This window comes from Carassius carassius, chromosome 6 (assembly GCF_963082965.1).
Source record: "Carassius carassius chromosome 6, fCarCar2.1, whole genome shotgun sequence".
NCBI lineage: Eukaryota > Metazoa > Chordata > Actinopteri > Cypriniformes > Cyprinidae > Carassius > Carassius carassius.
In genome coordinates this window covers 38,658,235-38,675,519 of record NC_081760.1, presented here as the reverse complement: position 1 = coordinate 38,675,519, position 17,285 = coordinate 38,658,235, and the positions used below count along the sequence as shown (strand labels likewise).

General features: G+C 38.8%; 1 protein-coding gene across 3 annotated transcripts; it reads right to left on the bottom strand.

The window, feature by feature from the left end:
- Nucleotides 1–446: 446 nt before the first annotated feature.
- epn3b (epsin 3b) lies at nt 447–16,193 on the bottom strand. Of its 3 annotated transcripts, none has more exons than XM_059553040.1 (10): nt 16,007–16,193; nt 10,815–11,125; nt 9,418–9,778; nt 8,539–8,642; nt 6,752–6,838; nt 6,562–6,679; nt 4,810–4,986; nt 4,311–4,436; nt 3,995–4,225; nt 447–3,289 (listed from the first exon to the last, which is right to left on the bottom strand). In XM_059553040.1, the coding sequence occupies exons 2-10, from the start codon at nt 11,040–11,042 to the stop codon at nt 2,997–2,999; spliced, it is 1,725 nt and encodes a 574-aa protein (XP_059409023.1). In that variant the 5' UTR covers nt 11,043–11,125; nt 16,007–16,193; the 3' UTR covers nt 447–2,996. The 3 variants fall into 3 exon arrangements, with proteins under 3 accessions (XP_059409023.1, XP_059409025.1, XP_059409024.1); XM_059553042.1 differs by having other exon boundaries at nt 6,752–6,832; XM_059553041.1 differs by having other exon boundaries at nt 16,021–16,193.
- Between the last annotated feature and the right edge of the window lie 1,092 nt (nt 16,194–17,285).

Sequence of the window (17,285 nt, the reverse complement as noted above, 5' to 3'; positions counted from 1 at the left end):
ACCCTTAACTTTTGTTGAGTTGCTTCTTTTAATTGCAACTTTAGCAGTTACAGGTGTTTACAGAGAATATTTATGCACTGATAAACTAGCTTAGAATGCCAAAGTGACTGTTTCTATAGCAAATGGAGCTTCTAAAAGTGCAATGTCTCTCTATTTCTAAAAACATTTTATCCAAAGGTCAAATTGAATGCGAAAATTCTGCATGATACATGCAGCTCCCGCACTATTTTTCATTAAAAACAAATAACTTTCAGTATGTCATTTGTCAGAGATAGTGAAAAGGAGGAGTTAAATATCTGACTATCAAACTCCTTTTTTTGATTGTGGGTCACAACAATGTTGCTCTATATTCATAATCCAAATACTGAAAAGAGCTGATTAAGAAAGAGCGACCTCTGCTGGACATGTAATGCACGAATGAGAGATGAGGGAAATAAAAATCTGCATTAAAAGTGAATAACATTCATTTATTTGTGTCTTTAATATACACCATTTAACTCGTAGTGGATTTAATGATTAACCTGTTTCTCCTTTACTAGAACAAACTGGATGGCATACTCAAGAGCAGTGATTAACAGTAAAGCTGGTACTTGTTCTTCAATCACTTTTCTGAGTGGAGGAAATAACAGCATCGGATAATTCAGCATTGACGTATATAGAGTCTATAACAATCCTCTCAGACAGACAGTGTCAGTGAGTTTTAATTAGCTATACAGGTTCCTGTGGGTGGCGCTCCTGAGGTTTGAACAGGAAGTGAGGCGCCAGCCCCAGTGCATTGTGGGACTGTCGGTGAGACGGGCACGTGGAGGAGCTCGGTTACAGTCAGTGCCGGATCTCATTGCAGGAGATCCATCTATTGAAGGCAACAGAAAGGAAACGAGGAGGGAGATGTTTGAGGAATGAGGGGAGGATGGTGAGTTTGATCCTGGTGGAGATTCATTAGTTCTGTTGTGTTCCTGAAATTTCCCTCCGTTTATCCAGCATAGGGTGCTTTTGACTGAAACGTTTACATTTAACCTCTCCATAAGTTCATTAGCAGCATGCTGTACCTGTGCAGCAGAAGAGCAAAGCGTCGAGCCAACGTCATAAAGTCAACATGAAATGACGATCACAACCCAAAATATGACGTAATTTTGGATTTTCAGCTAGGACTTTATCCATCAGGAGTTGATAGGGTGAAAAGTTGACATTACATACCAGAATGGCTATTATTGCTGTCATTTGCATTTTATTAACCAGCATTAAGTTACTACATTTACTATTTGCGTAAAACTACCTACAAGAGTAGCCTTAAAAATGCCCATGCAACTATATAGTTAATATTTATTTATTATATTTATTTTTTCTCCCAGGGGCCCATAAGAGAGTTTTGGAAAAGACTGCAAATGTTTACAGAAAAAATTGTGTAAATACTGGGAATAAAATTTAGAGTAAACAAATAAATTTCATTAAAATAAAAAATATTTTGAATTAATGAATCAATACTTAAATACTTTTATTTTGCTATGTTACTGAAACTGGTTCTGAAAATCATTTTTTTGTAATGTATAATTAAGAGCTCATATCAAAGAGCAGATACTGTAGTTAAGTCATTGCCATTAACTGTATGTTTTAAAGCATTTTGGAGAGACGCATATTTTACTTTAGGCTGTGTTCCTTTTAGTTAACCCCTATTTCTAATTACATAAAAAATCTCCTGGAAAAGGATCACTAAAAAAAAGAGTGGAAACCCTATAAGTGCACAATAAAAACAGGATTTCATGTTGACTTTAAGATCGCTATAAATGTGATAATCCAGGTTGAGTTATTTTCACGCAGAATACAGACAAATGCATGTAAACGAGTAAAGTCAGCCAGCATTAAATGTGTATCGTCTTATTAAAAGTACTTTTGCTAAAAACCAACCATAAATAGTTCTTTAGACTTCAGATCAGCATTTCAGTCTGTTCACAATGAAACCAAACCACTGTAATCCAGTTCCAGTCTCTGTTTCCCATTATTCAGGCTTCAGATCAGCTCATTAGTGTGTTCACACTGAAACCGAATCACTGTAATCCGGTTTCAGTCTCCGTCACCCATTATTTAGGCTTCAGATTAGCTCTTTAGTACATTCACACTGAAAACAAATAGCCTTAATCCACTTCCAGTCTCGGTTTCCCATTATTCAGGCTTCAGATCAGCTCTTTAGTGTGTTCACACTGAAACCAAATCACTGTAATCTGGTTTCAGTCTCCGTTTCCCATTGTTCAGGCTTCAGATCAGCTCTTTAGTCCATTCACACTGAAAACAAATTACTGTAATCCGGTTTCAGTCTCCGTTTCCCATTATTCAGGCTTCAGATCAGCTCTTTAGTCCATTCACACTGAAAACAAATCACTGTAATCTGGTTTCAGTCTCCGTCTCCCATTATTTAGGCTTCAGATTTGCTCTTTAGTCCATTCTCACTGAAAACAAATTACTGTAATCCGGTTTCAGTCTCTGTTTCCCATTATTCAGGCTTCAGATCAGCTCTTTAGTCCATTCACACTGAAAACAAATCACTGTAATCTGGTTTCAGTCTCCGTCTCCCATTATTTAGGCTTCAGATTGGCTCTTTAGTCCATTCTCACTGAAAACAAATTACTGTAATCCGGTTTCAGTCTCCGTTTCCCATTATTCAGGCTTCAGATCAGCTCTTTATTCCATTCACACTGAAAACAAATCACTGTAATCTGGTTTCAGTCTCCGTCTCCCATTATTTAGGCTTCAGATTTGCTCTTTAGTCCATTCACACTGAAAACAAATAACTGTAATCCACTTCCAGTCTCTGTTTCCCATTATTCAGGCTTCAGATCAGCTCTTTTGTGTGTTCACACTGAAACCAAATCACTGTAATCCGGTTTCAGTCTCCGTTTCCAATCTTTAGGCTTTAGGTCAGCTCTTCAGTCTGTTCACTCTGAAACTGAATCGCTGTAATCTGGTTTCAGTATCTGTTTCCCAGGTGTAAATGCGGTTCCTCAGAGGAAGGGGTTGTGGCTTTGGCCGTGGTGTTGTGTTTGTTGGGTGGAGGCCGTGAGGGGCAGCAGCGGCTGCGGCAGGTTGCTGGGCATGTCCAGCAGGCCGTGGTGCGGCTGTGTGTAGGAAGAGGGCAGAGTCTGGGGCTTCTGCTGCAGGACGGGCAGCGGGAGGGAGGCGCTGTAGGACAGAGCGTGAGCCGGCAGCGGTGACGTGGAGTGAGGACGCATCTGATTCAGAGTCAGTCTGGGCTGCTCACACTGAAAGGGGTTTGTGGGAGATGGTGTGCTCAGACCTGCACGAGACAACCAATGAAAAATATAATTATAGTCTCTTATACACACCAAGGCAGCAAAAATACAGTATAAAATCTGTAAAATTGTGAAATATTGTTATAGTTAAACCTAATTGTTTTTCTGTGTGCATATATTTTAAGATCTGAATTTTCATCCTCATTACTTCAGTCACATGGTCTTCAGAAATCAATCTAATATGCTGATTTGCTGCTCACGAAACTTACCTTATATTAAAACTGATTATTATCAATGTCGTAAACAGTTGCTGAATGTTTGTGTAAACTGGATGAATCTTATTCTCATTTCAGATGCTGATCAGTTTGGTGAGTTTGGTCAGTTAAAGCAACTTTATAAAACAACTTTTTATTAATATTTACTGTGAATATAAATTAATTAACTAAGTTAAAAAAAATGACTGAAACAAATACAATAAGATGCACAAAAAGCCTTTTTATGAAAAATAAATTAAATTAAATGACCTGTGAATCATGTTCTTTGAACTTTCTAAATGAAAGATCAAAATTATATTACAAATGTCTGAACACAATTTTGATAAACTTAAAAATTTAGCATTGTAAAAGTAATTGCATAACATTATTTGGTTTTAAAGTATTCAAAAGCACTCAAAAAACTCCAAAAGCACTAAGTAAAACTAAAAAAATCCCCAAAACAATAAGTGTGTGTGAATGTGAATGCTTTCCTACCTGACAGGAAGGGGTTTTTGCTCTTGACCGGCGCATTGCTTGGAATAAGCGTGTCCAGGTTGACGAGGGATGCAGCGGTGGGGCCGAGGAACGCCTCGGGGGTCCGGCACTGTCTGGCGGTCACCACATCCAGAGGAGGCCCGAGGCGAGAGAGGTCAAAGGGCTCTGGGCTGTAATTTGCCTGACCGTTCACTTGAACACCAGCCACCAACTCACCAAACTGATCAGCATCTGAAATGAGAGATGTGAATGAGCTTCATGTCGACTCTGAGAAGAAAACAAATGTGAAGAGGGTCTGGTGTGGTGTGATGAGGACCTGCAGGACTCTCGCAGCGAGGGCTGAACACTTGGATTGGCCCCGCCTGCTCAGCAATAGGCTCCTCCCCTTCCACTCTAAGCTCCTCCTCCTCTCGAACTCTAAACGGGTCCTTCACACGCGACACTGGAAGGAAGGGCAAAGAATACAGAGATGGATCTCATAAGCCACCATCATTTACATGTTTAAAAGTGAATAAAAGTGCAAAAACTGTAATTTTCTATCTTACAACCATTATCTTTTGCAATTGTGAGTTTACATCTCACAAATAATAGCTACAAGATATGAATCGACAATTATGCTATAAATTATGCCTTTTTAATTTTTGTATTCCTATCATAGATTTAAGCTATCATAGATTACATTTTTGAGGCAGGAAAAGCCTTTTTTGCACTTTTATGCAAACTCTAAATGAATGCTTTATTTCATTTAAAAGGGTTGGTGCCACAAAAATGTAAAAAATTTATTTCACTTTGGTTTTTAACATGAGGTGTTGTACCTGGACGTGATGGGCTCCCCCAGGCTTCTTCTTCCATATTAGAGCTGAAGTTTGAAGGAGGGGCATCCCAGGGCTCAGGAGGTGATTGGTGGGTTCCCCAAGGGTGGGCGGGGCTACTGGAGGAAGGGCGGGCTGTCCAGGGACCATCAGCCCCCGGGTTACTAGACTTAACTACAGCTGAAAGAGACACAACCAGATCTAAATACAGCCGCACAAAAAATACTTTTTACAAATTAACTGATTATTTTGAGTTAACAACCCTCAAATCATGTGAATGTTGTTTAAACTTTATCGATTCTGATTCTTATCGATTCCTAGTGATGATTCCAATAAGGTATTTAAAAAAGTCAAACAGATGTCAAACATATTGTTTCTGTAATTGTGCACGACACACAAAACAATGCACAAGGTCTTTCCCTTCTTGCACTTAAATGGTTTAAATTCATTAGAATGTGATCACAGGAATCGTTAAGTAGAAATTTAATAAACAACTTTTTTTTTTGGGATATTCTTACATTCCACCTTGAAATGTGGTTGAAATAATGTTGGTTGTTGTTCAATGTTGATAAAACATTGAAACAAGGCTGAAACAATGTTTAATAATTTTAAACGAAGTTAACAAAGTACTATAAATAAATGCTGAAATTGTATTTTTTTTTTACAGTTTAATGACACCTAAAGAAGCATTCACACTGGGTGCTTCTCAATATCCCTCCTCGTCTCCTCGCTCCTCCGTCCTCCATCCTATGACCCGGTAACCGATCGAACAGCCATCTTGAAGGACATCTCAATTCTCTAATTGCACCACGAGGAGGCGAGGATCGAGGAGGGAGGAGGCTTCATGAGGAGCGATGAGCGAGGATACACAGGTGTATACAAGTCTTTTATCGACTTAACGTGACGCACGTATAAATTCTCCTCCCCCTTCACATCAGTTGTAATAATTTTAATTTAATAATTAATTAAATTAATTTAATAATTATTTTGCCTTTTCACTTCAAATAAACCATGCATGTCATATATTTCAAACAGGGCATCTTTCTTTATTAATATTTATTATGAATGTCTTAATTAACAAACTTTAACAACATAAGGGCAGATCCCTTTAATCACAGCTGATGACACTTTGAAGTAACGCTGAAGGGAGCGAGGATAAATCATTTCACTTGATTCAAGTCCTCCATCCTCACGTCTTTTCCTTGCATCCTTCCCTCGCATCCTGAACAGGTGGAGTTAAGACACGAGGAAAGGAAGCGAGGAAAGGAAACGAGGATGCACAAATAAGAATTGAAAAGCACCCACTGTGTCCACAATAATAAAAAAATAAATAAAAAAATAAAAAAATCGCTCGATTTTCTACTTTGAGATGTGGTTGCAATCATGTTTTATGGTTATTGGTTTTAAATGTTTAACAGAATACTGATAAATCAAAATCTGTATGATAAATAAGAGTTTGAAACAACATTATCATATCAACACATCCAGATCAAAAATTATTATTTTTTATTGCTTTCAGTTATAAACGTGTCTAAAAGTCCTCAAAACAAGATGAACTGAGATATTTTTAAATGACCAACCTTCTGCATTGAAATGTGACTCAAATAATGTCAGTTTCGTTGTTGATAAAAACACAGAAACAACGTCTAATGTTAAACAATTTTAAAAGGTTAACGAAATAAGTCAACATTGAAATGTACGACTATGGTTAGGGTTACGGCTGCGAATCACAGTACTCATGTGCTCATCACTGACCGACAGACTCCCAGGGGTCAGAGTTCACGGGACAGGTGGGCGGGGCATCCCAGGGGTCATCGCTCACCGGCGCAGCAGGCGTGGGACAGAATATATCCACCAGATCGATCATGGCCGACTGTGGAAAGAAAGCGAGTGTCAGCCGGTCAGAGGCTCAGCAGATCATCCAGATGTTGAGTGTCTCTCTCACCTCTGAAGGCCGCGGGTCTCGCTCGCCCTCACTCTCCTCCAGAACCATCTTCAGATGAGCGTCGTCCCCCTGACGGCTGCGCTGCTCCTTCAGGAGACAAAACAAGCTCAGTGCGAGAACAGGAGCTGATGCTGTGCGTTAGTGGAAGCATTCATTAGGATTAAAGGAGCAGGAGGTTAATGAGCGCCGTCACATTCACAGAAGAGGAGGTCCACAGAAAACACTGCAGGAGGAACACGGCATCTCATCACAGGAGAAGGAAGATCAGTTAGTACGTGTTAAACAAAGAAGTGACAACGTGTGGGAAATACAGAAAACTATTCGAAAGGCCCTGTTAATGGTTTAATCCAGTGGTTCTCAAGCTCTCTGTCCCCCATGATGTCCAACATACGGGCTTGTGTTCAGACCTTTTCATCAATAGAAACTGGGACTATTGATGTATTATGTAATATTATATTAACTGTGGTTCATTTGGTGACTTAATAAGTTTCAACAACTGTGTTTTTCAATTAGAAACAACAGTTATTGAGTGGAAATTTGGAAATACATACATTGTAATAATTTTACATTTTTTTAAAAAAATAAAAAAATAATTTTAATGGAATTGAACATCTTTTTTTTTGTCAATGCATAGCCAGAATATTTGACATGTTTTTCGGACTCATCCTGAGAACCCTGAAACACGCCGCGGTTCCTCAGATACCTGCACAGAGACACTGGACGTGCTGCTGCGTCTCCATGACAACAGCTGAAGGACACACGAACGGCAGGCCGTGATTGGCTGCTGTGGAGGGGCGTGTCAGCGCTCGCATCGGAGCCGAACCCTGCGCTGGATTTGGGTTAATCAAGGTTATTTTCAGCAGCGATCGTGGTTCTGCTCTTCCTCCACATCCTGTGAGAACGCAAACATTCCTGAAACAGCAGGAAAGGTCAACAGGAAAACTCCTCCTGCTCGTCTTTCTCCTCACGTTACCTCCTCTGTGCTCATACACACACACACACACACACTCGACCGGCTCGTGCCGGGGGGATGCACAGATGGAAACACTCCGGCTGCTGCATGCTGGGAATGAAAAGACACTCAAACACACAGAAACTGAGACTGCCAACGGAAGAAAGAAAGAGTGTGCGTCAAGATTATTACTGTACACTAACAAACCTAAAATGGCTGAAAAAGTATTGTTACTGCCATAAAATATTAATAAATAAAATATAAAATTATGAAAGACATAATCATTGTCAAATTTACGATAAAAGATGTAAATGTAAAATTTAAGAGACCTAAAAATTACCTAAGATGACTGTAATATAATAAAATATAAAAAAGATTAAATAATTACACAAATATTTTAAACATATGTAAATATATTCAGAAACCTAAAATGGATTAAAATATTCCAATTTAACACACAAAAAATGTGATAAATTATATAAGAAAAATATATAATAATAAAAAAAGGAAATAAGACTAAATCTAAAAAATAACCAAACAAAATTAAAAATTATTTCATTATTGGTAATATAATAAAATATAAACCATTATAAACAAATATATAATTATAATTCAAATAATTAAAACTACAACTTTTAAAAAAAAATATTAAAAAGATATCTTATAAAAAAAAAAAGATAAATTCTAAATAAATATTACAATCATTCAAAATATTAGAGATATATTAAAATATTTTAAGAAACTTAAATAATGTTTTTTAATAAATAAAAACAAATAAATAAACTGTAATGAAGCATAAATGCTCCACAAGTCCCTACTCAGAGATAAAGTGTACCTCTCTGCTCATGGCCAGCGCGAGCTGCAGCTGAAGCTCTTCTTCTCCACTCGTCTGCGGTCGAGTCTGTTCCAGATCAGACGCTCGAGGAGACGAGGACGACGCTGACGGACAGACAGAGCATCATTCATCTCTGAGGAGCTCTAATACATCAGCATCATCTGACTTCAGATCTGATTATAGTGTCGCTCTGTGTGTGTGTGTGTGTGTGTGTGTGACACGTCCTCATTAGACTACAAACACACGAGCACATGGCAGCAGCAGCTGTGAGGAGAAAGCACTAAAGATGTCTCATTATTATTAGCTATGAGGAATATCAGGATGTCACTTTCTGACAAAAAATAACACACATATTTATTCAGAGAGAGAGAGAGTCTGGAAGTGACAGCATACAAAATCATTTAAAAAATATTTATTATACATTTAAGTATTTTTATTATTATTATTATTATTATTTGATCTTATTCCATTTATTTCATTCATTCACTGATTTTTTGTTATTATTCAAATTTGGTCATCCTAACAGATCTTCTTCATTGGTAATGCCAGCATATACATAATTTATAGATCCATATTTGAAGAGACATTGCTCTTAAATAGCTTAAATGTAATTTAAATTGAAAATAAATAATGAGTAATATAAATAAGCTTGTAGTTTTAACTAACCGCAGCATCAAAGTCAGTTTTCTAGAAAGTCTAAAAATGTTTGTGTATGAAATTAAATTATAAAAATCACATTTTTGTTCCAAAGCAAACCAAAAACTTGTTTTTGTACCAGACTGTTTGTTTCATCTGCTGTGTAATTCATTGGTCTTGTGTTGTATGTTGAGTTTCCCTGAGGCTGAGCTGCTAGCGTGAGTTAAAGAGCGCGGCTCTCACAGTTGAAGGAAGCGGGCGATCCTCTGGAGTGGGTGAACTCTTCTCCGTACAGCGCGGCCATGCTGGGCTGACTGCTGCGTCTGCTGGGACACGCAGGAGGGACGCTGCTCACCCCGCCGCCGCCCGCCATCCTCTCTTTGGTCTTGAGTGCCTGCGCTCGCTCCTGTCTCAGACGCTCCTCGTCCCGCAGCAGCGCCACCAGCTGCTTGGCTTTCTCACGCACGTTCACGCCCTGGTCGCGCCCGTCCCGGTCCACGTACTGGAAGTCACGCAGCGTCTGGATGGTGAAGGCGTTCTCACGGCACTGCTGAGCCACCCGCTCCGAACCCGTCTTGGCCAGATAGTCCAGCAGCGTCAGAGCCTGAGCACACACACACACACACACACACACACACAGCTCTGCATTCAACTCTCAGCCTCCTGGACACTGCTGTCCACAAAGAACAAATGAAATTAACAGCCAAAAGATTTCCTCTGGTTCATCTGCTGTAATTTACAGAAACCAGGAGTTTCCAGAATTTCTATTGGATAAAATATTTTACTAAACTAAAAAAAGAAAAATGCATATTATTTATAAAATTTAATTCATTTACATTACTTTTCCCAAGGTCTAGAAATCATATTTTTTTTTTTATTAGGCTAAACATCACTTTGCAATCATTTAAATGAAAAATAAATAAATAATAATAATAATGAAAATAAAAATAGATTAGAAATAAACTAAAATAACACTGTGTTAAATTAGTCCTGAAATAACTTTTAAACTGTAATTAGATTAGAAGTAAACTAGAAATCACACTAAATTATGCCAGGAAATCACAGTGTAATCACTAACTATACTAGAAATAAACTAAAAATATAATAAAACCAACACATTTTTTAATTAGTCTAGAAATCACTTGAAATCACAAATTAGACATTATAATTAAAAATCTGAGTTTTTAATTATATATCTAAAAAAAAGCCTCAAATTTGAAATCACAAGGCTAAAAAACAAACTAAAAGTAATTAAAGTAGAAATAAACAAAATGTATCATTTATAAAACATTAAGCCAGAAATAACTAATTAGGTTAGATAAACTAAAATTTATCAGAAAATATGATTTTAAAATCAGGCTGATAATCTAATCAGACTAGGAAAAAACAACTTTTTTAGTTTTTACTTTTTGTAAACTTAAGCTAGGAATTATTAATCAGACTATAAATAAACTAAAAACACTGCTGGTTAAAACAATAAGACAAAAATCCCTAGTTAGTCTATAGATAAATCAAAACTCACTTTTGTTTAAATAAACCTAAAAAAGCACTAATTCACTTTTCACTAATAGCTTGAAGTAAACCGGTCTAATGTTCCTCGTGTATCAGTGTTAGGTGTTGAGCGCACGTCCAGTCTTCACCTTGTAGACGTGTCTCCAGTTCTTGCCGTGGTCGTTGAGTCTCTTCCACACCATGGCCATGACCTCGCTGAAGGCCACCACACTGAAGGTCAGCTCGGCGATCTCTGACATCAGCGAGCTGGACGGGCCCCAGGGGTCGTTAGAGGTCGCCTCGCGCACCTTGATCTCCGCATCAGAGTAGTTGTGCACCAGGTTCTTCACCTGCCGCCGCAGGGCCGAGGTCGTCATGGCGACAGCGAGTGTGAGTGAGGGGGCGGAGCTCTGGCCTCCCGCGGCAACGAGACAGACGCTCACGCTAACAACAGCCAGATCTGAGAGGAACACATTCACACCGCAGACAACTGTTAATACACGCTTCTCAGTTTCATACACACACACAAACTCAGACAGTTTTATGCAATCATAATTTGTATATGCACACTCTCAGACAAAAAGGTACAAAAGCTGTCACTGACACCTTTGTACCTAAAAAGTCCACTGGTACCTTAAAGTACATATTAGTACCTAAATGATAGAAAAGTGTACATTTCCAGTGACAGCTTTTGCAGTGTATAATATAGACACACACACACACACACACACAGACACACACACATACACGAGTAAGCTTTTTAAGTGACAAATATTCAGCAGCACAAATGTTTTCAACATTTACATAAATTTTTCTTGACTAGTAAATCAGCATATTATTATGATTTAAGGATCATGTGACACTGAAGACGGCTGTTTGAAATGACATTATTTAAAAATAAATGCAGCCTTGTTGAGCAGAAGAGACACTGAAGAGGTCAAAGGTCATTTACAAAACATCATTTTCTGTCATTTCTGTGGTCTGTAGAGAGTTAACAAGCTTCTGAACGCATAAACAGATGCAGTTCTAATTAAAATGCCCCCCTCCCTCTTCATTTGCAGCGAGAGGAGAGCGGTGACCATTTTCAGCATCATCAATAATTCAGATCGGCTCCAGTTTGCACTTATCTCAAAAAAACACAGCCGCAAGAAGTGGGTCGGTGGAGAGAGAGAGCCATGCATTATCTGTCTCCAAGAACAGACTGAATTTACCCCGAGCACACAAACCTCCTTCAGACGGCCTGCGTTCCTGCGCTCGCAACATCAAGGTCATGGGTTCGATCCCCAATGATTAATGCATCTGAAACGCTGCTCAAACCACCTGCTAAATTAATAAATGCATCTTTGACTCAGCTGTGAGTCAGAAAAGCCATGCACCACTGACTCAGCTCACGCTGTTACCCATCAGCCCACAGACACAGAGCCCAGCAGATCACACTGAATCACAGCGGCACGTGTGAACCCTCACGCTCTGACTCACGCCGTGTGTGTGTCAGTCACACAGCACTGGAGGACGAAGGGTTAACTCAGCTTCACACTTCACAGCAGCAGCAGAGCTGGGGAACACCTCACGAGAAGCCATCAAACTATGTTTATAGGACAGGTACGCTGTAAAACAACATAAAAATACATGCATTTAAATACTGTGAAATCAATGGTACAAAGCTGGAAGCAGGACTTCACCATTAAAAAATACAGTTGCAATTAAATTGAATTTAATTTACAGTAAAAAATCAGTACTTCATTAGCTAATACGTACTTAAGTACTAAAATCTGTTTCTAAACACCAGCAGCCACAACACAGATGATAATGAGAAAACCCCAGGATGAATATAAGAAGCTTATCCACACACTGAAGTGAATGCTAATCAGTGTTAGGGAAGTTACTTTTGAAAGCGGTGCATTATATTGTGTTACTCCATTAAAAAGTAACTAATTGCATTTCTTTGTTATTCTTTATGAAAAGTAAAGCATTACTTTTCGCCCTGGGCTGGGCTTGCTTATTTGTTTAGTTTTTTTTTTTTTTAATAACAAAAGACCCACAAGTTCAGAAGTAATGCGCTTGAAAAACGTAATCTGATTACATAAGTCACATTATTTGTAATGCATTACCCCCAGCACTGATGATAATATACAGAGGGTAGTTTATTCTATTTTACTTCCAAAAACTAAATATAAAAGTAGTTTACTGTGAAATTTTTAATCATGTATAGTGAGAGAACTTCCTGTTAACCACCTAACAGTCTTTAGCGTTAGCATATTCACAGTCTTTTACTGTTAATATTGCAGCATCAGCTGATCTGTCTGAACATCTCCGCTCTTCACACGGCTGTGCTCTTCGTCTCTGTATCTCTGTGTGTGTCAGAACTGAATCCTACACATCTTTCACAGAGCCTCTCTAAACACAGCGCTGAAAATCCCACGCCGTACTTCAGGGTTCATCTGCTCTAAAACATGGCTGAAACTCAATGAAGCCAGTTTAGATCCGATCTGCGTCTACCCCAGAACCTGCTGGCTTTCAACCAGGAGCCGCTAACATCAGCACTTTCATTATCACTTTGAAAACTAGACCAACACAACAAAAGTAGATCACTCTCACTAGAATTAATGAGGATGGGCTCTGGTGTGAAGATATAAAACACTCCTTTAGTTTGATGCACCTGAAACTAAATTATGTTATTTAGAATGTGTGTGAATCACTCACTAATTCAATATGTATTTAAATAACTTTAGGTATGTAACATTCAGGGAATTTCAAAAATGTTCAAATGAGTAAATGTTTGGTACATATCCTTAAAGACACACAGTTCTCAAGTTGTTCCAAACCTGTATGAATTTTGCTGAACACAAATATATTAGATAACCAAACAGTCACTCCTAGCCATTGACTTTCATAGTATTTCCCCCCATACTTTTAAAGTCAACAGCTACCAGCAACATTCTTCAAAATATCTTCTTTTGTGTTGAAAAAAAAAAAAACCCCTACAGGTTTGGAAAAACAAGAGGGCGAGTAAATGATTACAGAATTAAAATTTTTGGGTGAACGGTCCCTTTAAATTGTGTTATACCAGCATGATCATCAGTCATCTTGCTCTCTTCATAATGGTCGACCATTAATGCTTTAAATGACCTGCTACTAGATTCCCATTTTAACGTTCTCACAACCAAAATGAAACATTTCTGGAACATAAATGACCTGAGCAGCCTAAGATGATCATAGAGAGCACTGGTGCTGATCTACTAACCATGATTTTGAGAAACGCAGGTCTGGTTCATCTGCTGTAGTCATGAGAAGAAAACAACAGACCCACCATGACTGTGAGTCCGGGACGAGTCTCTGATGAGTGTGATGTCAGCGGAGACATCTGCTCCGCAACACGACACACTCTCATCAAGCAGATCCCCACAGAGACGTTTAATTCTGTCAATGGCCTTTTATGCTGTCCTTATTGAATTATTCCACTCCATGTTCCAGCGGTGATCACAGATTCATCTCACTCACAGTGCTATTAAACAGCCAAATATAGTTGTACGGTCTGGTGCCACAGAAGAACCCCTGATGTGATGGGAACTTAAAAAAGGTCTCCAGTGATGTCACAGAATATTTTAAAGCAACCAAGATGCCGTGAGAAAACCTGAAGTTTCTATACAACTATTTCACATGTTTGTGTTTTATTATGTTACAGAACACATCCTAATAAAGTCATAAGCATAGGGAGTGGTGTTGGCGCAGTGGATAAGACACATGTCTTTGGTGTGAGAGACACGGGTTCGAATCCACTGTGAGACACCAATGTGTTCCTGAGCAAGACACTTAACCCCTAGTTGCTCCAGAGGTGTGCGACCTCTGAGCTATATAGCAATTGTAAGTCGCTTTGGATAAAAGCGTTAGCTAAATGAATAAATGTACATGTAAATAAGCTGCTTTCACACACACAGTCTTTCCTGGTAAATTACCGTTAAGAGATCATGTGTGAACAGGACCTTTTCAAAAGTACTGGTAAACTTGTTCTGGAAATTTACTGGTATGAGATGTTGTAACAATACCAGTAAATTACCGTAGTGCACTCTGTGTGAACGCAGCACAAGATTACCGTATGAGCACATACGAGTTCAGAACGCGCTGATGTAAGACGTCTACTTCGGGCCAATCATGACATTCATCCGCAGATGATGCATTTACTCTGCACGGTTTACTGGACACAAAGAAATATGTAAAGTTGTGCAATACAATATCCCTGCAATAGCTGCATGTATTTGAACATTTGATGCTAAAGTGAAAACATCAACAGAAACACTGACCGTATTTACCCCTCCATGTTTACAAACACAACACCGGGAGGCACAGCCGTTTAGAGGTCATCTCTGGTCTGTGATGTCACAGAAATTACCGGTATTTTGATATGGATGTGTGAATGGTGCTTTGCCAGTAAAAAGACAGAACGTCGTTGCTGGTGTGAACACATTTTTTGAATTTACTGGTACAGTTGTTACGGTACTTTTATGACAATTTACTGGTATTACTGTGTGATGGGGACTCCACAATGTTATAAAACACTTTTAAGACAGTTGTGGAGTTCTTGCGATTAGAACATCTCAGAAATGCGGAAACCATGTTTTCATCCTCAAAGTTGTTTTCATTGATTAAGTAATATGGACAATCTATAAAGGAAGCTGTGTGTACTGTATGTATATTAAACAATATGGTGTACTACTGGAACATTACAACTCAGCAGACCTAAAACATCATATTAATATACATGTTTTTAGTTACACTTACCAATTTCTAATAGAGCCATTTAAAATGTATATTACGCCATTGTCATTTTTTTAATTCCACGGTGTCAAGAACATATTAAGTTCTAAAAAAGTCATAGTGGAAACATTTTAAAGTTGTTATGATGCTAATGTACCATTAAGTTCCCATTATGTCATCGAACATTTTAAAGTCCTAGTAAAATCGTAGCAGAACCCTTGTGAGTTTCTATGATATATCACAAAAGAACATTTTTGCTGTTCTGTGGTTCTTTACAATGCATCTATTTGTTGATGCTCTAAGGATGACATCTACAACTAATGCACTAATATGGCCAATAATGTAACCTCAGGAACATTTCTGAATCTCCAGAGAACCATATATCCAACATGCAGCTCCCACACAGAGCTGGACTGAGACTGGGCCTTCAGCTGCTGTGTTCAGCATCCCAGAAACGCTTCTGACACAGATCACAGTTCTGACTTAAAACACACACACGACACAACACACAACACAGTGACAGATCCGCGCGCATCATCTGCGGGGTCAATGAGGTAACGTTAGATAATGAACGCGCTTACGTTACCTGCAGCATCTTACCGAGCAGCCGCGATCCTCTACACCGACACCAATTCACCGAGACGGACTGAGACGCACCGAGAAACACGTACGGACAGATCTCTGTCCGCCCTAAAGTCGATTTGCGCGAGACTAATCAGGAGAATGCTGCAGTGATGTGGGTGAGATGATCCATCTACTACACTCTCACACATGCGGAGGGAGAGAGAGAGAGAGAGAGAGAGAGAGAGAGAAAGAGAGAGAGGGAGAGCGAGAGAGAGAGCGAGAGAGAGAGAGAGAGAGAGAGAGAGAGAGAGAGAGACGCTCAGCATTTAACCGCATCACTGCCGGATCGTCTCTCGACAAGCCCAGAAGATCAGTTTATCTACCCATATTTTCAATCTAACTAGACCGATATTGAGTTATCACACTGATGCCCCATACATTTCAAAATTACGTAAATTAAAAAAATCATAAACTAGTACACTGACAATACAAAAAATATAAATCCATGACTAAATATTGTGACCGTGCAAAGATGTCTCTGAATGATGTTAGCGAGTTAACTCATTCTCTGGAGAAAAGTAAAAATAACGTATATACATACATATAATCAACAAGTTGATTTATTTCACTAATTCCGTTCAAAAAATGAAACTTGTATATTATATTCATTCATTACACACAGACTGATATATTTCAAATGTTTATTTCTTTTAATTTTGATGATTATTACTGACAACTAAGGAAAATCACAAATTCAGTATTCTCAGAAAATGTGAATATTACTTAAGACCAACACGAAAGGATTTTTAGAAATACTTAGTTGTGGCTCCTTTTGCCTGAATTACTGCAGCAATGCGGCGTGGCATGGAGTTGATCAGTCTGTGGCACTGCTCAGGTGTTATGAGAGACCAGGTTGCTCTGATAGTGGCCTTCAGCTCTTCTGCATTCCTGGGTCTGGCATATCTCATCTTCCTCTTCACAATACTCCATAGATTTTCTATGGAGTGAAGGTCAGGCGAGTTTGCTGGTCAATTACGTCAAATATGTCTGTGTGTAGTGGTTCTTGAAGCACTGACTCCAGCTGCAGTCCACTCTTTGTGAATCTCCCCCACATTTATGAATGGGTTTTGTTTCACAATCCTCTCCAGGGTGTGGTTATACCTATTGCTTGTACACTTTTTTTCTACACATCTTTTCCTTCCCTTCGTCTCTCTATTAATGTGCTTGGACACAGAGCTCTGTGAACAGCCAGCCTGTTTTGCAATGACCTTTTGTGTCTTGCCCTCTTTGTGCAAGGTGTC